Consider the following 24,886-nt stretch of genomic DNA (forward strand, 5'->3'; position numbering starts at 1 on the left):
TATAATACCTACTAGATGCTAGCCATTATAAATATATCATTTAATCCTCACAGTAACCCTGGGAGATAGCTACTTTTATTATCCTCATTTTGTCACTAAGAAAATTGAATCAAACAAAGGTTAAATGATTTCCTTGTAACATATAGTTAGTAAATGTCTGATGCCAGATTTGAATTCAATTCTTTCAGACTCCAGGCTCCTGTACTACCTAGCTGCTTCTAAGTTATGAACACTACAGTTTTAAAATGAGGATTACTTGAAAGGCTAGAAAAATTTAAAAAGAAAAAATGATAAGAAAGAAAAAAGATGAAATGAGAAAAAGGATGCTATCACAGACATGTATGAGTGAAAAAGATGGGTTGGTTTCCATATCAAAAGTAAGGGTTAACTGATGAACAGCTTAGGTGCTCTATGGGCATCTTCATGCTAGTAAGAGAAAGCAAATTAAGTCTCCCAGAATACTGGGTAGACTTCCAGTGATGAACTTATGGGAGGAAATGGGAAAGATTCATATAGGATAGTTAGGCATGGTTAAGTTGTGATCTGTCTCCCTGGAAAGAAACCCTTATTGATTGAAAAAAATGTCCATTTGTGTAAAAGTATGATCTCATTAAGTGGCGAAAAATAGATGAGGGGCCATGAGCAAATGATCATGTGACTTGACTTTCCATAAGTAAGTTTTTGGGTTTTTTTTGGGGGGGTCGAAGGTAGCTGGGTCTGGACAATAGTGTCAAATGCTTATACAAATTGTAATTTTAGAATTAGCTTAGAATTGATAATCTTTTAGAACAGAAAGAGAATCTGATTTAAGAATATTCTAATTGTTTTTCTTACAAAAAGACATATACAATATTTTTTAAAGTATCAGAGAAAAGAGTGTATGAATTGATGAGTTGGGGCATAGGAGTAGTCTCTTACTCTTCAACATGCCCCCAAATTGGCAGCAGGGAGGGCAGAAAGTCAGAGAGGAGACAGGAAGAGCCATCATAAAAAGATCAAGACCTTAGAGCAACAGAACCAGACAAAGATTAGTTCCTTTACACTCCTTGCATTTTTCCTTCTGATTTAACATTAGTCTCTGCATCCTGAATCTCTGCTCTGACAACAACTTTTCCCATTTGCCTTGATTTTGCCTCTCCAGGGCCTTTCTGGTATACCAAGTTTTGGGTCATCTTGCTACCCTCCAAGTTCAGCCAGTCTCCTCACTATTCTCCCTCATCCTCACCTTTCTCTTCTCTCAAAGAGTCTCATTATCAATCACACAGCATTCTTGCTTTGGGTAGGCTCCAACAAAGAGTAAACTCTTTACCTGACCTGTGTCAAAACCAGCTATCTTTCCATTATACTTTCCATGAATGTATATCCTGAAGAAATGGAGTTTTGTCCAGTAAGTCCTACACATTTTGGCTCATCTTCAATAAACATTTGTTGAATTAACAAATCAGCTGCTCAGAGGAGGCTCCACGAATCATTCCTAAGCCCATTTATAAAACAAGAGAGGCAACATGAATAGCACTGGTACTGTGGAGACTTGGGTCTAGTCTCGACCTTGCCACTCAGATAAGCGACTTTTATCATGTCACTTGACTTTTCTGGGACTCTTTCGATATCTGAAATAATAGGGGTTCTCTATATCCTTCTAACTCTAAAATTCTATAATCTTATGCTTCTTTAGTAAGCAACAAACAAAACAGGCCAGATTAGGTGATTTTCTCATCTGTGATGTGATTTTATTGACAAATGATCATTTAATCACTGATGGTTTCTACCTGTCCCCAACTTTTTCAATAGTGATCCCACAGACAGTTAAAAAAATTCCAGCATACTTATGTTCTTGAAAGAAATGAAAGCTGATCGAAGAATGCAAATAAAATTTTTATGACTCTAAATAATACATTAAATAGTTATAGTTACCTGAATTAATAAGAAGCCTAGGACTGAATACTTTGGAATAGTGTGTAAGAGTCTGATTGTTTAAGAACATTGGCTTTTTTGTTCTATTTTTTAAGAAAAAGGTCCTTATTTTTCAAATGTGTTAAGGAAGGGACACTGTAATACCACAGTGCTAGACACTGACTTAAAGAAAGAATGTTTCCACCATGTGTTAAACTAGAATGATTTTGTACAGAGAAATATTTACTTTAATGCAAACATACCTTAGAGAATTTCAGAAGAATCTTGGTTTTTGATATGTTGTACTGAAGTTCTACTTCATGGCCCATACTGGGATTGTCCTATGATATTATAGTCTCATTGGAATGAGACATCAAACAATACCTGATAGATGCTTGCTATGTGCTGAGCATTTTTGTCTTTGAAAAGATGTATTTGAGGAAACTCAGGCTCAGAGAGAGTGATTTCTTGAATTTTCATTTCTCTCAGCTAAAAAAATGAGGAAGGATTTGAACTCAGGTCTTCTTATCTCCAAGTCCAGTACTCTTTTTAATTACTGTATTTAGCCACCTATATTCAAAGCATAATTCATTGCTTTTATAAGCCACTGAGAGCAGTTATAGCCAAAAGGTATATCTTTCTCAAGAGGTTTTTGAAAACAGGATAATTTTGTGTTATTACATATAAAATGAGGAAGGTTGGATTGGATGGATCCTTCTAGCAGCAACTCAATGATGCCATGATGTGGTCTCTATAGGTTGTTCTTTGAAAGGATGACCTATGGGGGGGCAGCTAGGTGGCTCAGTTGGATAGAGCACCTGTCCTGGAGTCATGAGTACCTGAGTTCAAATCCGGCCTCAGACATTTAATAATTACCTAGCTGTGTGGCCTTGGGCAAGCCACTTAACCCCGTTTGCCTTGCCAAAAAAAAATCCTAAAAAAAAAAAAAGGATTACCTAGTTACATTGGTGGATTGGAGCAAGATTTGAATGGCTGGGGAAAGCAGGTTATTAAATTTTCACAGGGAACATTTACACTCTGGAAATGGCAAACTACAAATCAGGGATTAATTTCTTGCTGTGTTAATTGTCTAGATTTAAGAAAGAAACAGAGAAAATGTTAATAATGCAAATTAAATTTAAGGGTATTCTGGGGCCACCAACAGACCCCCTACCTCTGGCTAAGCAGATTCCTCTAAATCCTTTCCTATGCATAAAACATAAATATTTGCTTTCAAAAAACAAACCAAATTTGTATTGACAGTGCTCTCAATTAGAGTAGGGTTTCTAGAGAATCTCCGAGCTTGAAGGGAACTCAAGCAATATCTCGTCCAGTCTAGACCTTGGATTAGAATTTGATACAATTAGGATGACAAATTATTGATCCAAAAAGAGACTTTGAGAAAGGCAGCTGGTTCAACCCCTTCATTTTGCAGATAAGGCTTTTGAGGCACAGGGAAAAGTTAAGGAACCTGCCCAAAGTCCCAGTTAATGTGGTGGAGATGAATCCAGGTCCTCTAAACCCAGTGTCTTTTGAGTTACCATTCAGCCCAACTATATACTCAGTCTTCAGCTGAAGACCTCTGAGGAGAAACCCACTAAGGTAATCATTTTCACTTTTAGAAAGCACAAATTGTTAGACAAATAAGTCTCTCTCTAATTTTCACCTAAGGCTGTTAGTTCTGTCTTCAGAGATCTAGCTGAACAAGTTTAACCTCTCATTCTCAAGGCAGTGTTTCTAATCCCTGCAGAAAATGCTAAGGCTAAGTCTTCTTTTACATAAGCTAAAACATCCCATTTTTTTTTCTGGAATGATTCTTATGTGCCAAGCTCTACAAGGCACTTCTCCCTCTTATCAGCATCCAACTTTCCCCGCATAGTTAAGAGAACATACATTCCAGTGAAAAACTTCCAAAGGTAAGCAAAGAAGGGAGTTTATTTCTTTTGGGACTATTGCCTGATATCCATTTGGTATCTAGTCTCACTTTCTTTAGTTTACTAGTTTTCGTGATTAAAGTTAATCGATAGTCCTATAGTTCACGATGGAGATTATTATCTATATTCACCTTGCCTCACCTTACATATAAACCAGGAAAACACGTTAGGAAAACAATACCTTGGATACTTTTCTAACATTAATTCAAATCTAGAACTCTACCTTCTTTCATTTCTAAAATGTGTAAAATAGCAGGACCAGGAATATCTCTTGAGTATTGCGCTTTACAAGAGTGTTGAGGGTCACAAAAAAGGAACTGAATGTTAGGATGTTGTTCAGTTCAATATTCTGGTGCTAATAAGGTCATGAATTTTATGACCACATTCAGAAATATAGTCTGTTGATTTTCAGGGTAGTACTGTGAAAAAAACACTGATTCTGGAATAGTATGACCTGAGGTCAAATCTTACATTTCATGCTTACTATTGTATGGCTTTAGGTAAATCATTTATTTTCCTGAGGTCTTAGTTTTCTAACTTTAAAATGAGGAGGTTTGGCTGGTTTGTAGCTCTAGAGTCATGATCCTATGAATTCAGCAAGGTCAAGAAAGTTCCAAGAGACTGAACATGTTTTTGCAGCTGCTTGCTAGTCCAGCCCTTAGAGTGCTGATTTCCTAGTCAGGATAACACAAGCTCAAATTTTTCATATTTAACTAGTCAGACACTTACTAATTGTGTGACTCTAGCAAACCCTGGTTTCCTCATCTGGGAAACAAAGGTTTTTGACCTCAGTGGTTTCTAATATTCCCATCAGCTCTAAACCTATGATCTGTAATCAAGATGGGGAACTGATGGAAACCAAGTTGTGAGAGTGTGGATAGATAAGAATAAATGGTAGTTTTATAGTTGGAAGGACCCTTCCCACCATGAATTATCATCTCATACAACCTCTTCATTATAAAGATAAGAAAACCAGCTTAGAATAGTTACCTGGCTTATCAATGGTCACAACAACTCCAGACAGACCTAGAACTCATGAGTCCTAGTCTAGGGTACCATGATATTACCCATGGTAGCATGTAAGAAGGACCAAAACTGGAAAGAGAACTGAAAGCATATCATCTTCTGAGAGTAGATATTCAAAAATGAAGGGTAAATAAATTTTCTGAAAAATTATAATACAAGAATTATCTTGGTTCTTTTCCTTTTTTGCATCATCCTCCCTTCTACCCATTTTGAAGAACTTTTGTTATAGCAGTTTTCAGTAAGAATCCTGATTGATGTTATATTCTTACTCAAATGATTCCTACTATTAATTAGTTTAGAGATGTAATCACAAGCAGTGAGTACAAGATATTTTCTTTTCTAATTGGTTATTACTGTTGAATACCAACATGTTGCTTAACAGAGCATTGTGTTAAATATGCAACAACCAGTTCAGTCTTAGAAATTAAACACTATGCATATTTTGATAAACACACTCAAAATAATTTATAACAGGTGCGGCCTCCGTAATTATAAGGTGATTCATCTTTCATTATGGAAAAAATTAAAAAATCAAGCTTGGAAAAAGCATGAGGCTGAGTATGAACCTCTCTGTAAAAATGAACATAATTCAAACATCAGATCTGTCCATTTCTGTAAGTAATAGGTAACTATAGTTTTTTCCCCCCGTTAGACTTGTAATTCCATGAGTAGAGGAAATTGTCCAAAAGAAAATTCCCTCTACCAAAAGAGATACCCTTTATGCAAAGGATCAGCTCAGAGAGTTGTCTGGAGTCAGTGAGAGATTAGGGACTTGCACAAGATCACAAAGAGAAAATATATTAGAAGTAGGTCTTGAATTCAAATCTTTCCTCCTGATTCTGAGGTTGGCTTTCTGTATACTGTGCCACACTACACCATACAGCTTAAAGTTGTAGGTCTATTGCTATACTTCACAGAATTGAATGTCTCCTTCCTGGCACTCTAAATATACCTTATGACACTCATTACAAGAGTATCATAGGCAACAGAAATATGTGTTGTCCCTTCATGTAGATTGTATGCTTCTTGTGGCCAGGGACCATGTCTTCTAATTTCTTTTGTTATTTCATATAACATCAAGCCAACATTTGGCATTACTAGGAGTTCAATGGATACTGGTTGACTGATTTAAATTCATCCTATGGGAATAACCCAGTAGCAGTTCCTTTCTCTTAAATGTCATTCAATACATTTAAGTCACTCTTGAGTCATCAAGACATAAGCATTTATTATCAGAACAGTGCTGAGAACTGAGGATAAAGAGAAAGGCAAAACATTCTGGCTTTCAAGGATTTCTTAGAGGGGTGGGTTGATTCTATGGCCACAGTTATCACTTAACCTCAGTGAGCAAGTTTTCAAAAATATGTCATCTTCACAAAGTGAACCAGATAAGAATGTTTGAATGAATGGGGTGATGGAGTACATGAGCTCATCAGTCAAGTCAATCATCACTTCTGGGAAAAAAAATCAGAAATCCATGACTATTGATTATGGCTCAGTGGTGTCATCTCCATCTACAAAGGAGAGCATATTTCATTCTTGGAGAGGAAGCAGCCTGTATTTTCCATGGCAAAAACTGATTCATTTCAGGCTCGCTTAGTTTACAGTGTCTGATGTAGGATCTGCAGTATAAAATAACCCATCACTTTATTGTAAGAGTCTGAACGCATAACTAAGCACAGACACTTAAGGACCAAACTAGCAGAAGTGAGAGAGCTTGTTCATTTTGTAATTTCCTACTCATTCTTAGATGCCTGTTGAATTACATTTTAGAAGGAAGCTCGCTAAATAATGTATTTTGAGGCAGCACAAAACCTTGCCAAAATTCTATAAACCAAGTAGCTCTATCATTTTCTTACTCAATAGGATCAATTACTCAGCATAAAAGGGGAGCTATGGAAAAAAGATTAACCTCTTTTCCCCCACTCCACCATCATCAGCATATTAATTTCAACACAATTCAATTGCTGACAACACAGCAAAAACAGATGCATTAAAGTGACCATAGCAACACAATGAACAACGAAAGGACAGTGCAAGTAACAATTACTGGTAAATTTTTGAGACTCTAAAGATTGTGTCACTGTGTAGGCAAATCAAGGCAAATGCCTCAGCATGAACTATTAGTCAGAATTATCTTATATTAGTTCAATCATCCTGGGTGAAAAAGCAAGCCTTAATGTTCCCCCTTACCTGTATTTACAAGTGTGGATTTTATCTCTAAAATTAGATTCTTGAATACAGCAAGGAAAGGGGGGTGACAACAAGGGCACCAAGAGAGTAAAGAAATCTTGTTCTGAGAAGTAGAAAAATGACAAGGATAAACTTCACCTAATTCACAATTCTGCCAAAGGCTGATCATCCCCATGGCTTAGAATTTTACACTTGAAAAAATCTTCCACTAAAAGGATAAGCACTAAAAGTATAAATGTTCTTATCACACCTGAATGTCCCATCCTTGTGATTGTGTAGAGATTCCCCCATTGACCCTTTTCTGATTGGTGAGTTCTTCCTGGAATCTCCATTTCAAGAAAGTGCCCAGGTCAGCCTTTAGCTATGTTTATTTCCACTCCTCAATTTTCTTCGAATTCTCCCACCTTTTCTGTAACTTTTTTTTTAGTTTTTTTTTTTTGCAAGGCAAATGGGGTTAAGTGGCTTGCCCAAGGCCACACAGCTAGGTAATTATTAAGTGTCTGAGACTGGATTTGAACTCAGGTACTACTGACTCCAGGGCCAGTGCTTTATCCACTGCGCCACCTAGCCGCCCCTCTGTAACTTTATATAAGTTGTTTTCTCCCATTGTATTGTAAACTCTTTGAAGACATGAATTGTCTTCTTCTTTTTTTTTGAGCTATATTTGTTTTTGTCTTTGTTTTTTTGGTTGTTGCAAGGCAATGGGGTTGAGTGATTTTCCCAAGGCCACACAGCTAGGTAATTATTAAGCATCTGAGGAGAAATTTGAACTCAGGTCCTCCTGACTCCAGGGCCGGTGCTTTATCCACTGCGCCACCTAGCCACCCCTGTATTTGTTTTTAACAGTACTTAACCCAGTATTTATCACACAAGTCATTTGATTCCTGAATAAATTGGAATTAAGTGAGGTGAAGTTGCACAAAGTCTTAACTTTTTCCAAAATCATCAAAGTCCAGTAGCAAGACAAAAATCAAGAATGATGATTGTTTGCAAGAAGATCTTATGTCTTCTATGTCTACTCAAGCTCCAATCCCTCCACAGCAACAGCTCCTGCTGCCTTCACAGCCTGTTGGAACAAATGGCTCCTGTCTGCACCAGGAAAGTCCTCACATGCTTGGGGTAGATACCCCCTAACTCTTGAGGCCTGTTGGCTACTCTCAATCTAGTTTAGCCTGCCTAAAAGAGGGCTTTACTTGAGTGTGGCCATTGCTCATGCTACAGCTTCTTGGAACCACTGGGATAGTGGGGTGGAAGGCAGCCCTCAAAAGGACTCAGTAGCCCTCATACCAAAGGTATTGGTCTTCCCTGACATCCTTACACCCTAACACACAAGTGGTAGATAGTTCACTAAGAAGGTGTCCAACTCTAGCTATATAATTTTTTGGGGAGAGATTAGAATAAAATTTGGTAATTTAAGTTGTGAGTTATCCAAATACCATTAGCTATTCAAGTACCAACAAGATCTACGAAAGCCCATAAAATTGTTTCAACCATAAAGGTGTTCTCTTGGCCTGACTCCAGTATTTTTAGTAGAGAATTTTTTTTAATTTGTCTTCATTCCCATCTCACCCCCAAAACTGCAAGAGCAGGTTCATTCCACCTTCTTTCAACTCATCAAACCCTCCCTGGATCTCCTTTGGCATGTACTTTTTCATATCAAGCTCATCCATTATAGTATGTGAGGGACATCTGGAGAAAGAATTTGGGGAAGATAACATTCAGAGGCCACCAATATATTTTCTCTCAGCCTGGGAAGTAGCAGAAATTATAATGATCAACATTTCTAAATAACATTTCTCAGTGTTATTTTACAGAACCTAGAAATTCAGGATGCTGGAGACATTAAAAAAGGGGGAGCTGATTTCTTTTTCTTCTATTCCCCCCCCCCAAGAAGAGAAGCCCTAAAAGAATATAAGATTTGGCTTAATTCAGCTGTACAACATGTAGCATGCCAATAGCACCTTGCTCCACAAATAGAAAAGCTCAACTACAGTTGCCCAAGTCCCAGCCCATCTGGACAACAGCCTCAAAGATGATGACACAGGGAGGGCAAGGACAAGTGTGCCAGAATATTGTCAGTCTGAATACTGGAAAGTTCTGTCTTAATATATTCTTTTACGAGTCTAATTCGCTGAGGTAGAGTGGAGTTCTACTTTTCTTAAACTGTATCTCCATTTATCAAGAGTACCAATTTATTATCTCTCTCTCCCTGGTTAACCCACCAACTTATTTTGCCTTTTAATTGTCTGTAATCTTGTTTTTCTAGTTTTTTTTAAAGCTTGCCTTCTGCAGCTCTGAGAAAGGTGGTAAGATAACAAGTCTTAATTGACACCTTTAAGATAGTTTTTGAAGATGGGGCAATTTCTTTCCTGACAATATCAGTAAAGATCTGTGTTTTCTAAGAGACATACTTAAGATGACTTTTTTCCTACATGTCAATCAGATAAGAATCATAATAATATCTTGGACTTATAGTGCCCTTACTCTGGAAACCTCTTATTTTATTTGGTCTCCATTATCTATTCCTATGAGGTAGATTAGGAAAGCAAGTGGTTTTATTCTGTAATTACAAAAGGAGAAACTGAGGCAACAATAATCCAGTGATCCAGACTGAATTTCAGTAGTCACAGAGCCTTCTTGGTTGTCCATATGCATGAGGAGGGTATGATCTCACCCAGTAATCAAACACAAAATGTTAGAGTTGGCAGAGACATAAGATATCATTCCTCTAACCCCTCATTTCATAGATGAAGAAACCTGTACTACAAGAGGGAAATGAACTTGCCAGGAATACATAGCTAGCATGTAAGTGAGAAAAGCTGGACTAGAAGATAAGTCTTCTGACTTCAATAAATCAATCTGAAGTTATTAATAGCTTACTATGTGTCAGACATGGTGCTAGGAGCTGGGGAAGCAAATTCAAAACTGAGATATCTCTTGCCCTTTTCATGTTCTACCAGTACCATTTTCACTACGCAAAGCATGCTAATCTTGGGATCAGAAGATACCTATGTTTGAGTCACTAGCTATTTGACATGGGCAATCTTGCTAAGCTTCTTTTCTCATCTCTAAAATAAGGATAAGAGCAACACTTACCTAACAAGGCTGCTGCAAGATTAGCTGGGAATGAACATAAATCCCTTTGCAAAACTTTTAAGTGTCTGCTAGCACCATCATTATTACCTGTGGGATCTTTCCTGATCCCCCCTGTTCCCATTGTAAGAATGATGCATCCTTGATGCATCTTATCAAAACCTTGTTTACAATGGCTCCTGTTTCTAATATATATTCATTGGCACACAAGTGTTCCTCACTCCTGTCCTTAGTTCACTAAGCTTCTTAAGAGCAAGGCAAGTCCTGTGCAGTATCTATGGAATTTAGATCTCAGGTATCATCAAGTCCACTCTTAGCACCTAACACATGGAAGGCATGTATAGCATGAAAATGGATTCACAATTTCTCACTGAGGTAGTAAATAGTGACATGAGAAATTTCTGGGATCCTTCCAATTCTAGTTCCAGAGTTTCTCAGAAAGCAAAAGTTTTTATTAGACTTCTCATAGGGACTGGAGGTACTGCTGAGAGAGATCCACACTGTCTTATGCACCTGTTCCAAGTGTTAGGGACCAAAGAAGGGGAAGAGAAACTGGAGGAAGCTGGGAACCTGTCCTGCAAATGAGTTTCGGAGAAGAGTCTGGAATACAGCAGTGGAGGTGGCTAATTTCATGTGTTTTGTGTGGGAGTGAGTGAATGCTCAGGTGTGGCTCAGGGGAAGCTTGCAATCATTCCACTTGCAGTTGCCTGATATTCCTACCAGTTTTCCTCAGTGTTTGTTCTGTTCAGCACGAATGGCTTGCTGAACCACTGGTAGAAGCATCATGGAGCAGATGTGCCATATCCATGTTTCCCCAAGATGTCTTTGGCAGGTGGGTCTCCAGTTGAATACTGTTCTGCTCCCGAATCCAGACACCAAAGTACATCAAAGAAGGAATCTAGGCAATAATGACAGGTGCTGCAGATTTGATCCACAGTCACTGAGCATTAATTCCCCTTTCCACAGGAATGGACCTTGTACTAGATGAAGAGATTAGGCTAGGTTTAAAAAAAAAGTCTTATAAGTACCAGCCTAGGTAGCTGTTCAAAGTTTTTTTTTCTTTAGGTTTTTGCAAGGCAAATGGGGTTAAATGGCTTGCCCAAGGTCACACAGCTAGGTAATTATGAAGTGTCTGAAGCCAGATTTGAACTCAGGTACTCCTGACTCCAGGACAGGTGCTCTATCCACTGTGCCACCTAGCTGCCCCTTCTGTTCATAGTTCTAAACGAGCTTTATGTGCACTGTAGGTAAGTGCAAGTATTACCTTTATTTTACAGATAATTAAATTAAGTCTTTTTTTGTGTTTTTTTGTTTTGTTTTTAGTTTTTGCAAGGCAATGGGACTCCAGGGCAGGTGTTCTATCCACTGTGCCACCTAGCTGCTCCTTCTGTTCATAGCTCTAAAGGAGCTTTATGCACTGTAGGTAAGTGCAAGTATTACCTTTATTTTACAGATAATTAAATGAAGGCTTTTTTTGTGTGTTTTTTTTTTTTTTTAGTTTTTGCTAGGCAATGGGGGTTAAGTGGCTTGCCCAAGGCTACACAGCTAGGTAGTTATTAAGTATCTGAGGCTGAATTTGAACTCAGGTACTCCTGACTCCAGGGCAGGTGCTCTATACACTAAGCCACCTAGCTGCCCCTAAATGAAGTTTTAATGCAGTCACTCTGTATTTGTTTGTACACAGTTGTTTGCATGTTGTCCTGCCTATTAGTTTGTGAACTCTTTGAGGTGAAGACCTCCAAGAGTTTGGCCTTTAAAAAATACTAATTGGATGAAATATGTGTTAATCTTCAGTTTGTCCTAATAAGAGACCTTCAGGATTTGGCCTCAAGAAAGAGCAAAACAGAATTAGGTTAACATATACATTTATTATTCTAAGTTAACTGATTATGCAGATGTGGTGGGTGCATTGGGGAGGGTGTCTGACTGATGATAGGGCAATGGGAAAAAGAGCTCCTAAGTGAAAAACTCACAAACCATCTAACCCTGGATTTAAGAAAGACTAGATTTTAATTCACAGGTTACTGAAAAATTCACGTTATTACAGAAAGTTCACAAGTTACTACATAAAGTTCACAGGTGACTGCAAAGAGTTCACAGGTTAGACTTGGAGAAGCAGCAAGATAGCTAGCTACTTAAAGAATAGGCTGAATAACAAAAGTTGAATCTAAAGTGCTTAAGGGAAAAGAGAACAAGAAAAGGAAGCAACCATAGATGTAACTGGCCTTAGACCCACATGGATCCAGCAGGGAACTGGTGCCATTGGTAGTTAAATTAAAAAAAGGAACAGAGAAGAAAAGTTGAGGAGAGAGGAGACAAAGGGAGAGGAGCTTAGATCAATATAGATCCAGCCACATAGCACTGGGGGTCATGTTGTTAAAGAGATGAAGACTAGAAGAGAGAAGCTCAGAGAGAGAGAGAGAGAGAGAATGAGCTTGGTGGAATTTCATACAAACAATTCTCCAATGTGGTATGCCAAAGGGGCTGTCTCCAAGGAGTAGTTAAGACAGTACTCATTATGCATGGGTGGCATTCTACATACTATATATACTAAGCCTTTTCCTGCATGACTTTTGAATCCAAAGTGACTTAGGAAATGTAGAGAATGGACAGTATTTTCCCTGTGCCCTGCTTCATGGTTTCAAGAACCAGACACCTCAAAGATACAGCTTGGGACTAGGTTCTTATACATTCTGCAATTAGAAAACAGGATCTGAAAAGCTTCTCCATCAAGGACAGATTGATGACACAGTGGATAGAGCACTGACCTTGGAGTCAGGAAAGATGGAGTTCAAATCCAGCCTTAGACATTTGATACTTAGTAGTTCTGTGTGACCTTGATTAACCCTGATTGCCTGGAATCCAGGGTCTTCTCCATTCATCCTAATTCAGATCAGGTCACTGGTTCCTGATGACTCTGGAGAAGAAAGTGAGACTGGAGACTTAGCACAGTCCCCTGCTTCACTCAAATTCTATTCCTATGCTTTCATGGCATTACCTCCCTGACATATTGGTTTTCTTAAACATCTCATCTCAATCAAGAAAGGGAGTGGGGCTGGATATCAGACACAATTAGTAAGTGCTATTTCCAGGAGGACATGCCTGGGGAGATGGCTCCTCCCAAACCTTTGTGTCTTTACAGTTATGCCAAGACCTCCTCAATTGTGAATCTTTCCCCTCCAAGATGTCAGCATACCTTGATACAATGAGATTTGTTATTAGGCATTGTCTTTTACTTTTCTTTGCAGTTTTGGGTTTAATATAAAACACATAGTAGGTGCTGAATAAATTTTTTATCAAGTAAATTACTCATGATCACAAGTTAATAAGAAGTGGAGTTAGAACTTAATCTATGCTTTCTAATTCCCCAATTCAGTATTTTTTCCTTAATGGCATGCCACCTTTAGAATTAGAAGGCATCCCTAGAAGGAGGTTGTTTTAGATCAATTCACTGGGAGTACTCCAATATATAACAGGTAATAAAACACCATGCATGATTTATGAGTCTGGGTTTTCCCCTAATGAAAGATAAAAATGTGCTTGAAAACAATGATCCTTTAAATTTTATAGTGATTTACAGTTTTGAAGTAGAGTTTGGAAAAAATGTATGTAATATGAATGGATCACTAAGGTGGGGTTTAGGATAGAATGCTAAATATGTGTGGTGTGACATCACAAAAGTCAACTAAGATCAATTCAACATTTATGCTGCAATAAGCCTTTTACCTTGTTTTATACATATTATTTCACTTGATCCCACAATACTCTTTAAGCTACTGTGTATTTAAGCTAGTATTTATTATTCCCAATTCATAGAGAAAGAAACTGTGACTAAAAAGGTTAAGTAACTAGTTAGGATCACTGAATAAATGTCATTCAGCTTTTTCTGATTCCTAGTTCAGTATGCCACTGCTTCTCTATATGACATTCTTTTGTTTAACTCAAAGAGAGACAGCAGAGTTGACCTGATCCAGGACAGCATTTCTTCAGGAAAGGTTTTCAAGTCCATCTTTTGGTCATCCTCCAGTAGATTACACTGACTCCCTTTGATACTGATTTCAGGAATTTCCAAATTTAGACTACTAATGGCATTAAAACAACAAAACCAAAAACCCTGATTCAGAAGTTACTGAGAGTCAGGTCCATTTCCATTTTAAGAACCTCTTGCAGGAACAAATGTGAAAAATTAAGCATCATTTTCTCTTCCATAGTCAGCTTGTTGACAATTCTAAATGTGACATCTCTGGTTCCTAAATAACCTTGAGAGGCTAGCATCTAGAGAACTATAATTACATGTTTCCCCCAAATGAGAGTTGGGTCAAGCACTCGGTCCACCAAAATGAATGCCAAATAACTCAATAATTAACTGTCTAGGATAGGGAGGTGGATAAATACTTGACTCAGCAGCCAGTCTAAGATGGATAGTACTGACAGAGGGCATTTTAAAAAATAATTTCAGGGTTAGGGAATTTTGATAACAGAAGTGGCAAGTAATAGCACTTTAACTTTTGGGGATGAGATGAACTCAGTTTTTGACCACAAGATTATTAAATGTAAAAGCAAAAAAAAAAAACCCTCCAGCAGAGATGGGCCAAATTTTGGCCAGACAAAAATAACTCTTAACCCCCCCCCCCCCCCCATGGTAAGTTGCAAGTTACTATTACAGCTCCTCTGCTCCTCTGTTTCCTGGAGACAGTCCTTTAGTCCTGGGGAAAGGAGGAAGAATCCAGGCAGGGGGAAAACACTCTGGGGACTGGTGAGCAGAGGGCAGAACTGGAGCGGACATTCATTACTGCTGTACCTTTGGGCCAGTAATTTGACTCCCTCTCCTCCTCCTTTCGGTTGTGGTTGTAGCAGTTGTTTTCTACACCAGGAAAAAGAGGGGGGCTGAATTAAAAGGATCTCTGCTGTTCCTTAGAATTCTGCTTCTAAGATCCCCGAAAAGACTCCTCCCCCAAATGGAGTTTCTCATCCACGAGGCTCCTCCCCCCCAAAGTAGTTTTCTCAGCCAGGGAGCTCCTCCCGGAGTTTTAGTTAGTGACAATATACACAAGTTCTCCAGAGGACCCAAAGCCACGAACTGGGAACGGGGAAGAAAGTCGGGCCTGAAAAATCCAGAGCCCTCGGAATGGTCTCTGAGGAAGAGGGCAAGTGCTCTCCCCCCCTCCCCCTCCGTCGGGTCCAAGGATTTCTGACCAGCAGCCCTAGTCGACTCTCCCAGGTCCTCCGAGCAGAGGACCCAGAGACGTCATCTCACACAAACTTCTGTCCCCGCGGGAGGAAACTGCTAGAGATCACTATAGAAACGTCCAGGAATGAACATTTCCATACCTGGAAGGTGCAAGACGCAAATAAACCAAACAAGGCACAGAAAGCGTCAAGGCTGAGCAAAGGGAAGCTGGGAGTTTCCAATGTCCTAAACACACGCTCCGATCTGATCCAAAGGCACCCGAAGCGATTGAATGGGCAGGAGCGAAGGATGGGTGCTACTCCAAGCCCGGGAGGGATGATCCAAGAGAGGGTTCCCTACCAGCCCAGGGGAGGAGAGGTGGCATTTCCTCCTCCTTTCTCCTCCCACTCTCAGGCTGCCAAATATGCGCCTCCGCCTCCTGCCCTCCCCCGGCTCCCAGCGCCATTCCCCACACACACGTGGCTGAGGAGGGACCAGGCTTTAAGGCTCTGTCAAGATCTTTCTGGATTGTCAGTTTGACTCGAGGGTTTGTGTGGCAGCAGGGACGACTGGCATAGAGGGCGGGAAAGAGAACTAAAGCCACGGGCACCAAGGGCCCTGCTGCAGGGGGCCACCAAACTCACCTGCATCCCTGAATCTGCGGCTGCGGGTGCTGCCGGCACCTTCTGGTCCACAGGCAGCCCCCTCCGTCCCGGGAGAAGCCATTCCACTGGGGTTGGGGAGGTGGGGGTCTAGTTCCTCAGAGAACCAGGGCTCCAGTTTACACCTCACCCCACCCCCCAAATGCAACCTTTACTCCTCTCCCAGAGGTAGCCACAAGCAGCTCTTATGCAGCAGATCCGAAGCAGGGAGGGTGGGAGGGTCCTTCCTGGGCCCCACCCCATCGGCTCGGGTGGCCCTTCACTGGAGTGAGGTGGGGAACTACACTCCCCATCATGCATCTGCGGGTGCAGAGGAGGAGGAGGAGGGGGAGTGGAGTGGAGGAAGGCAGTGGGGGCGGTGCGCCCGAGAGTGCCCCGGCGTGTTCGCTTAGTTCAGTGAATCAGAACAATGCCTGCGCGTCTGAATCCCCGGGAGCGCGTCTGAGGAAGCTGCGAAGAGGCTGAGCAGCGGCAGCAGCCTCAGCAGCATCAGTAGGCAGCCCAGCCCGCGCAGTGTCAGCGCTTGGGCAGGCTCCAGTCCTGACCCTTCTCCCTCCTCTGGCTCCAGGGCTGAGAGCGCTGAGCTGCCTCAGTCCCGCCGCCGCCGCCGCCGCCGCCGCCGCCGCTGCTGCTACTCTGGCTTCTGGTTTATTGTTTTGAGCTCCTGAGAGAGGGGTGGGGGGAAGAAGAGAAATAAGAGAGGGACAACAGAATCTTCCTTTAGCCATGTGGATACCTACAGAGCACGAGAAATACGGCGTAGGTGAGTCTTTCTCCGGGCGAACTTTTATCTCTCTCCTGTGCCTGCAATTTCCCTCTTTCTCCTCTTTTCTGCTCTCGTTATTTGCCCCCCCCCCCTTATATTTAGGTGAGGCTGGAGATGGACAGTTGTGGCATGATATAGTCTCCCGTTTGCTTCCCTCTTTTGCCATGATACGGTGCTATGCAGAGCCTTTCAAAGTAGGGGGGAGGACATACACACATCCGCCCGCCCCCCAACTCTCTGGATTGGGGGCTCGCGCCCGCCCCGACAAAACCCCACGCACCCTCCCCCTCCTTCACTCCCCTCCCCTTCCTTCCAGATCCGCTGGCTGGCGATGCCAAGGGAACGGATCCACCAGTTCTGCCTTGTCTACTCTCTTCTCCGTCTTGGAGTTTGGAAGTGGAGATGGGTGCATGTGTGTGTCAAGTTGCCAGGGAAAGGGCGAGCCCCTTTCTTAATCCTCCCCTTCTTCTTCTGCCTCCCCCCCCCCCCCCCATCCCAGGATCCGAAACGACAATCAGCTGCAGAGATTTCCCGGGAGGAGGGCTTGGGGACAGAGAGAGAGAGAGAGGAAGGGGAGGGAAAAAAAACCCTCAGAAGGGGAAGGCAAACCCTTCCTTCTGGCTCGCATCTACATCCTCAGAGTGCAAAATGTGCAGTAATCTACAAAGGAGCAATTCTGACAGGAGACTGAGCCCGCTCTATTTCCTTCCCTAACGCCCTTCTCCTCCCCGCCATCCGCATATTTTTGTTTGTATTTTGTATTAAGTGTGTTTTGGCGCTGGGAGAGTTTCTGTATGAATTTCATTTGGATTTTCCCCGTTCCTTGCCTTTCGAAAAGGAACGAAGACTTGGTGATATTTTCACTTCTGGCTGCTGCGTCCGGTCCCATCCCAGGGTCATTTCGGGGAGCCGGGAGCGGGGTGGGGCTTTTCTTGTTTTGGGTGGGGGGGGATTGGTCGGCTGGCAAGTGAGTGAGCTAGGGCTATCCGTGGGTCAGATGGAGGAAGGAGGGCACGTTTTTAAGGAAGGACCTGGCTGACTTTGACGTTTTGAGAAAAAGGCAAACAGTAACACTCGTTCCTCTGTGCAAAGGTGAACAACAAAGGACATTAATGTTGACTGATGAACACTGGATTCTCCCGTCCCTTCCCTCCTCCCATTTAATATGGACTAGAGTTCCCGTTCTTGTTTAAATTAAGCTGGGTTCTTCCCTCCTCCCCATCCCCCTCCACTTCTGGGTTTTCAGGGTTTGCTTTTTTTTTTCTTTTAAGAAATGGGGTTTGCAGTAAAGGTCCTGAAACACAAATTGGCTAATCACGACCCTGAAAGTCTCCCCGAGATCAGAATCTTAATTGAATTTATCTATTATCCCCTTATTTCTTATCTGCCATCTACAGCCGCCAGGCAGTGCTTTTGGAAAGGGCAGATCTCTGTAGATATGGATACTGTGAAAAATCTGCTTTCTTCTCCCTCCCATTCGTTTCCTGCAATTAAAAAAGAAAGATCAAAGTGCTGTTTGTGGGAGACATTTTCACTGGGGACCCTCTTACTCCCCCACTCCCAGTTTTTGCCTGGGGGAAGGACCGTGGAGCCCTCTGAACTGACTTCGTGAAGTGATTAAACAAAGTCATCTCGTCTTTTGCATGACCTATTAAAAGCCTCCTTTCGGCTTTCCGCCGAGTTGAATGGTTTGCAAGACAATAGTTTCTTCTGGACGTTTTGGAGTGTGTTGGACTTTACAGCTTTCTTCTTTTCCTGGGTCGCTTTTCTATTTTCCCCGGTTTAGGTTGGAGCCTGAAGAGTTTGTCTTTGTTTCTGAGCCGGAGGAAGAGGGTATCATCACAGGATCATCTCATTGCACCGGCTTTAACAATTAGTCAGGAAACCAAGCCCCATTCAGGGCAACCCCGGCCCATTTGGAGTTGATCCCAGATGTTGCTTTCTTCCAAGTGTTAAATTATAGAGATTATCGATGGGATTCATTTTCTTTATTTCTTTCTGTGCCAGGTCACAGCTGGGTTGCTAGTATCGATTAGGTCTCCTGCTCTCCTTTCTTTCCAGCTATGGGCAGGGTCTTCTAAACCACTCTGGGGTTTCCTGGAGTGGCAAACAGGCTATTATCAGTCAAGTATCTCAAGCTGCAAAGCACTCAGATTTGTGTGGTGATAGTTGTGATTTGGAGGCCACTTTTCTGAGTGGGGAAAAGGTGACAGAGGAAGGGGGAGAGTGGAAAGATGAATGTTTCTTGCCAGAATGATTGCTTCCCTTTGTCATTTATACTGCAAACCTTTGAGGGCTAATAATGTTTTTTTATTATTTTTCTAGCATTTGGCTTGTGGTTGCTTAGTTGTTCACCATCCATCTGTTAGAATTTTTTGGAGTGCCCAGAAAAATTTGCTAGGATACCCCAGCATGCAGAGCTTTCTTCACCATGGAGAGCACTATTTGTGGCTGTCAGTGCTTCAAGGTTTCTCCTCCTCCTTCTCCCTTTTACCCTTGATAAATGTGTGTTTTCTGTAGCCCTCATAATCCCCCAGGGAGGGAGGGTATTTTGTGGTTATCCAAGTTTAGCAATTCTTGATCCAATTGTCATTCTTTTCTGTCACTGATTGAAATAAATTGATCTTTTACAACCTAAAGTAGTCATTCTGATACCTGGGAAAATCTAACACTTCTACTGCAATCTGTGTATGTCTATATAGAAAACAGGTGACTTTTTATAAGCTGTGCTAACATTTCACAAATATACACATATTCTCTATTTTGGGATACTATATCTATATATCTATATCCATATCATATCCATATCTATATTTATATCCATATCTATATCTATATATCTATATCTGTATATATCTCATCTATACCTATACCTATACCTATACCTATACCTATACCTATACCTATACCTATACCTATACCTATACCTATATCTATACCTATCTATATCTATATCTATATCTATATCTATATCTATATCTATATCTATATCTATATCTATATCTATCTGTATGGATTAGAAATGTAAATTTTCTTACCTGGGCAATAGGACATCCTGTCATGTTGTGGCTTCAATCTGAATTGTCTGAAATTGAAAAATTTTGTAAGATAAGAATCAAGCTATATTTCTGAGCATGATCTAATTCTTCCTTTTTGAGACTGATTAAAAAAGTTATTGATGTGAAATGAGTTTGTTTTAAGTTGAGCAATTCTGCTTGTTAGTAGAGTGGAAAAGAGCATTGAACTGAAGTACCACAGATCAATTAGCTTTGTGGCTTTAGTAAAGTCAGTAACTTTGCTGGATTTAAAAGTCTCTTTACTTGTAAGATAAAGAGGTCAAACTATATGATGATTTAAATTTCCTTACAATCATATGTACCCTTTAGAAAGATCATCTACATTTTGCAAGCTTGCTTTGTGGTATGTACTTTTCCCATGGCATGCCAAAAATGATTTTTAAACAAGATGAAGAGCTAAGCAAAAACCACCTGGTTTCTTGGAGGGACTGCTAAGAGCCAGGTGGCAGTTGCTCACTTTCACAGTCTGTCTGATCCTTTCCAAGAGAAGTTCCACTGATAATTGAGTAAAGCATATGCATGTGCCCTTCTACCCCACCCCCCCCAATGTTTTCTGATTTCCTGGGAACTGAATAATTTTACAGAGCTAAAGAGATAAAGAGGTCACCTTCTTTCTCTGTGTAAGTGGGGATTATCCATAGAAAGAGTTCAGAGCATTGAAGGCAAGATTCATTCAGCAGCCAGCTGTGTTGATACCTATAATGAAGAGACATCCTGGTCTACAATAAAGACTGCAGATGAAGAAGTTTGAGTTTGAAGAAGACTTTGCCATTTTTAAACTTTTTAAGCTTCAGTTTTTATCACCTGTAAAATAGGGTTAATAAAATTTGCCCAGTCTACCTCACAGTGTTGTTGTAAGGCTCAAATGAGATAGCAGGTAAAAATACTTTGTGATTCTAAAGCACTATATATAGATGAGTTATTTTGTTGTCTCTAATATTCCCATGTGAATTAGTTATTTTTTTTCTTTCCTATGACCATAGACAGCACTTCTAAATTTTTTGTCAAGGGATTAAGGATGAATCAGTGTGAAGCTATTAACATAACAGGTAAAACAGGTAAAAATGCATTCTATGCATACCATCTCAGAGTTAATAGTCTAATCCTGTACATAAAGCATCTACTGAATACTACCTTCACTACAGTACTATTGTTGAGATCTACATTAATATTATTATTAGTCATTCATTAATTCATTAATATAACAATCTATTAGGTCAGCCAAGGGATAGCTACAAAGATAAAAGACAATTCCTATCCTCAAGAAGGTCAGGGTCTACTGAGGGAGACAACATATGAACAACTATATACAAACAAACTTTATAAAGCATAAATTAGAAATAATCAACAGAGGGAAGTCACTAAAATTATGAACTATATATTCTGCTGGGTATTGGGGGAGATAAATATTTAAAATTAGGTGGAGTATCTGCTTTTCAGGAGTTCATAAACATACAAAGTGATCAAAAATACATGCCTGTATTTTCCAGGGAGAGGAAAGTATGCTCTTAATGAAAGAGTATAAGACTTAAAGTCAGAAGATCAGATCTGAACAGCTCTGTGGTAGGTATGACCTTGGACAAGTCACTTATCCCCTGAGAAGATCAGTTTTCTCATCTGTAAAAAAAAAGGTAGGATAGGGCTGCTTTATTAACTTCACAAAGTTGTTGGAGTGAAAAGACTCTATAAACTCTTAAAAACACTATTTAAATTTAAGTTATTTAGTAGAAATGCTTTAATGAATTTAACTGGTTTTTCTTTTTAAAGTCCTTTTATTGTAACAGAGAATTAATAACTGCCTCTTTATAAAAATAATTTTAGAGTTGTTTCCTTCAAAATGAAAATGTGATTATATTCTTTTCCTTGCAGATAATAATGAGGGCATAATTTTTCTTTTAGTTTTGTTTATTGCTATTGCAAACTCATTTTAAAGCTTTAAAAAATTTTCATGATTTCATGACTTTTTTTTATCCAAGAAATATGTGGTTGTAATGCTATGTGAAAGTAGCATTCAGAAAGAGCCTATTGTTGCAGGAATAGTTTTGAATTTTCTCTTAAGCAGTAGAGAGAAAAATGATTTCTATCTCTTAGTAAAATCTCACTAATTGGTTTGAAGACATTAGAATGGTGAATGATGCATCTGGTTTAGTATATTGTCTGTTTTGAGATTATTCTATTGATTTCCTTTTCTTACAGCTCCTTTCTAAGTGACAATTCTTTCAGAGGGACCAAGTTAGAGATACTTTTCAAACAATAGATCAATAATTCTGCCTTCTTTTACTACTTTATTGAAGGATAATTCTTGAAGTGCCAGAATTTTAGATGATTATAATTAATCATTTAAACTTAACCTATGGTTAACAATTTTAATAATAAATAATAGTCACTGAGGGTCATCCTGATGTTAAAAGATAACATTTATATAACCCTTGAAATTCCGAATCAGTTTCACATATTTTCTGGTTTGATTATTACTGCAACTGGATGAAGTAGGAATGGCAGGTATTATTATCCCTATTTTACAGAAAAGAAAATTACCTTAAAGAGGTTTTGATTTGCTTAAAGTCAATTGGGGGGGGGATGGGTAGAGCCACAGTCTCATGAGAGACTTCTTACGAGGAGACTAACATAAAAGTTCTCTATTAGTTTATTCATACATTCATTCATCCTTCCATCAACAACTAAATGTACAATGCACTATGCTTGGTGCTGGGAGAGCCTGATAACTTGATCCTTACCCTCCAGAATGATGTAGAAAGAACCTTGTATGTGAAGTCAAAAGGATCTGTCTCAATAGTTAGCAGCTGTATGACTATGGGCAAATTATTTTTAAAAAATTATATTTCCCTCAATTGCATATAAACACAATTTTTAACATTTGCTTTGTGTTTTTTGTTTTGAGTTTCAAATTTTATACCTTCCTCCCTTCCCTCTTCCTGAGAAAGTAAACAATCCCATATAGATTGCATCTGTGCTATTATATAAAACATTTCCTTATTAGTCATTTTATGGAAGAAAATCAAACCAAAAAGAGAAAGATTAAAGAATTAAAGAAACTGAAAAATATTAAGCTATTTTTATATTGTATTCCATTAGATCTTTTGGAAGTGGATAGCATTTTTCATCATGAGTTCTTTGAAATTGTCTTGGATTACTGTATTGCTAAGAATAGCTAAATCATTCACAATTGTTCATTGTACAATATTGCTGTTATTGTGTTCTTCTGGAACCAATTCACTTCACTCAGTATCTGTTCATGTAAGTCTTTCCAGGTTTTTCTGAAATTAGCCTTCTCATCATTTCATTTAGCATGACAATATTCCTTTTTAATCATATGCTATAACTTGTTTAGCCATTCCTCAGTTGATGAGAGTATTCCCCTCAATTTCCAATTCTCAGCTTCAAAAAAAAACTGCTTTAAATATTTTTGTAAAAAATAGATCCTTTTCCTTTTTTAAAAAAAAATCTCTTAGGGAGATAAACCTAGTAGTGGTATATTACTTGATCAAATGGTATATACAATTTGATTGCCCTTTGGGAATAGTTCCAAATTGTTTTTCAGAATGGTTGGCTTAGTTCATATTCATAACTCTACTCACAGTGCATTAGTGTTCCAGTTTTCCTACATTCCCTTCTAGATCTTTCATTTTCCTTAGCTGTCATATTAGCCACTATGATAGGTATTGAGTGGTACCCTAATTGTTTTAACTTGCATTTCTCTAAGAAATAGTGATTTAGAGCATTTTTAAATATGACTATAGTTAACTTTGATTTCTTCTTCTGAAAACTACCTGTTCATATTCTTCCACCATTTATCAAATGAAGAATGACTTGAATTCTTATAAATTTGATTTGGTTCTCATATGTTTGAGAAATTAGGCATTTTTCAGAGAAACTTGGTATAAATTCTCCTCCCCCCAAATCATCTGCTTTCTTTCTAATTTTGGTTGCATTGGTTTTCTTTGTGCAGAAAATTTTAATTTACTACAATCAAAATTATTCATTTTTGCACTTAATTTTGCATTTTTCTTTTATTTAGTCCTAAATTCTTCCCTTCTCCACAAATCTGAGAAGTAAATAATTCCATGTTTTCCTAATTATCCTATTGTATTGCCCTTTATATATCTAAATCATGTAGCCATTTTAACCTTATCTTGGTATATGATGTGAGATGTTGGTCTATACCTGGTTTCTGGATAGGCAAATTCTTTAACATTACTGAACCTCAGTTTCTTCATCCACAAAAATGGATACTTCCTACCTCACAGATTTGTTGTGAAGAAAATGTTCCGAACAATATAGTTGAGCCTGAGAAATATTAAACTAGTAGAGGGAGAAAGAAATATTGTATAGATGACTATAAATCCATATGTATATGAAATACTATTTGATAGGAAATTAAAGGACCTAAATCCCTGGAATTCAGAATCTATTAGGAGAGAGAAGACACATATTTATTTATACCCTTAGTTCCTTACAGAGATGCCTGGAACAAGAGTTAACATGTTTGTTGATTGATTGTTGTACATATAAAGAGGGAAGCAGTCCAATGTGGTAGAATGGATGAATGCTGAATTTGGGGTTAGAAGACCTGGATTAGAATCCTGGCTTTACTGCTTACTATCTCTGTGGCATGTAACTTTACTGCTATGGGCATTGATTTCCTCATCTATAAAAGGAGAATTGGTGTGAGGTGACCTCTAAGATCTATGCATCTCTGAATCCATAATTCTAAACTGGTAATTATAAGTGAGGTATCTACAAGTGTTAGGAATCAATTAATCAATCACCAAGTATTTACTAACATCTCCTATTTCCCAGGCATTTATGTCCAGAATTTAGCCATTGTGCTAAGTGGTAAGCATTTATTAAATGTTTGCTGATTTAACTGACAAGTTCAAAGAATGAAACAGTATCCACTCACAAAATGTTTACAATCTAACTCCAAGTTGTTACAAGAAGTGAGTAGGAAAGTTGTTATGGAGTAGTATATTAAGCATAGGGCATTTGTCCTCATATTGAAACATTATTTGTCTTAAAGCTATTTCCTTACATTTGTGAGTGGACAAAAT

General features: G+C 39.2%; 2 protein-coding genes across 7 annotated transcripts in view; one reads left to right on the top strand and one right to left on the bottom strand.

Moving 5' to 3' along the window:
• Window positions 1–16,172, bottom strand: part of ZNF277 (zinc finger protein 277) — a 171,469-nt gene extending 155,297 nt beyond the window's left edge. Inside the window, exons 1-3 of one of the 6 annotated variants that reach the window (XM_074193895.1) lie at window positions 15,471–15,947; window positions 14,941–15,003; window positions 12,908–13,056 (exon numbers count right to left, since the gene is read on the bottom strand). Coding sequence is in view for 2 of the 6 variants with exons in the window: in XM_074193893.1 (XP_074049994.1) it covers window positions 14,941–15,003; window positions 15,954–16,035 (145 nt within the window). In the remaining 4 variants the exon portion in view is untranslated. The other 5 variants (XM_074193893.1, XM_074193896.1, XM_074193897.1 and 2 more) reach the window with 5 other exon arrangements.
• A 148-nt stretch (window positions 16,173–16,320) lies between these two features.
• LOC141494166 (dedicator of cytokinesis protein 4-like) overlaps window positions 16,321–24,886 on the top strand; it is a 248,403-nt gene continuing 239,837 nt past the window's right edge. Inside the window, exon 1 of the mRNA XM_074195286.1 lies at window positions 16,321–16,734. Within this exon, the coding sequence (XP_074051387.1) occupies window positions 16,698–16,734 (37 nt within the window). The 5' untranslated portion in view covers window positions 16,321–16,697. The remainder of the gene's footprint in view (window positions 16,735–24,886) is intronic.

This window comes from Macrotis lagotis, chromosome 7, assembly GCF_037893015.1.
Source record: "Macrotis lagotis isolate mMagLag1 chromosome 7, bilby.v1.9.chrom.fasta, whole genome shotgun sequence".
Classification (NCBI taxonomy): domain Eukaryota; kingdom Metazoa; phylum Chordata; class Mammalia; order Peramelemorphia; family Peramelidae; genus Macrotis; species Macrotis lagotis.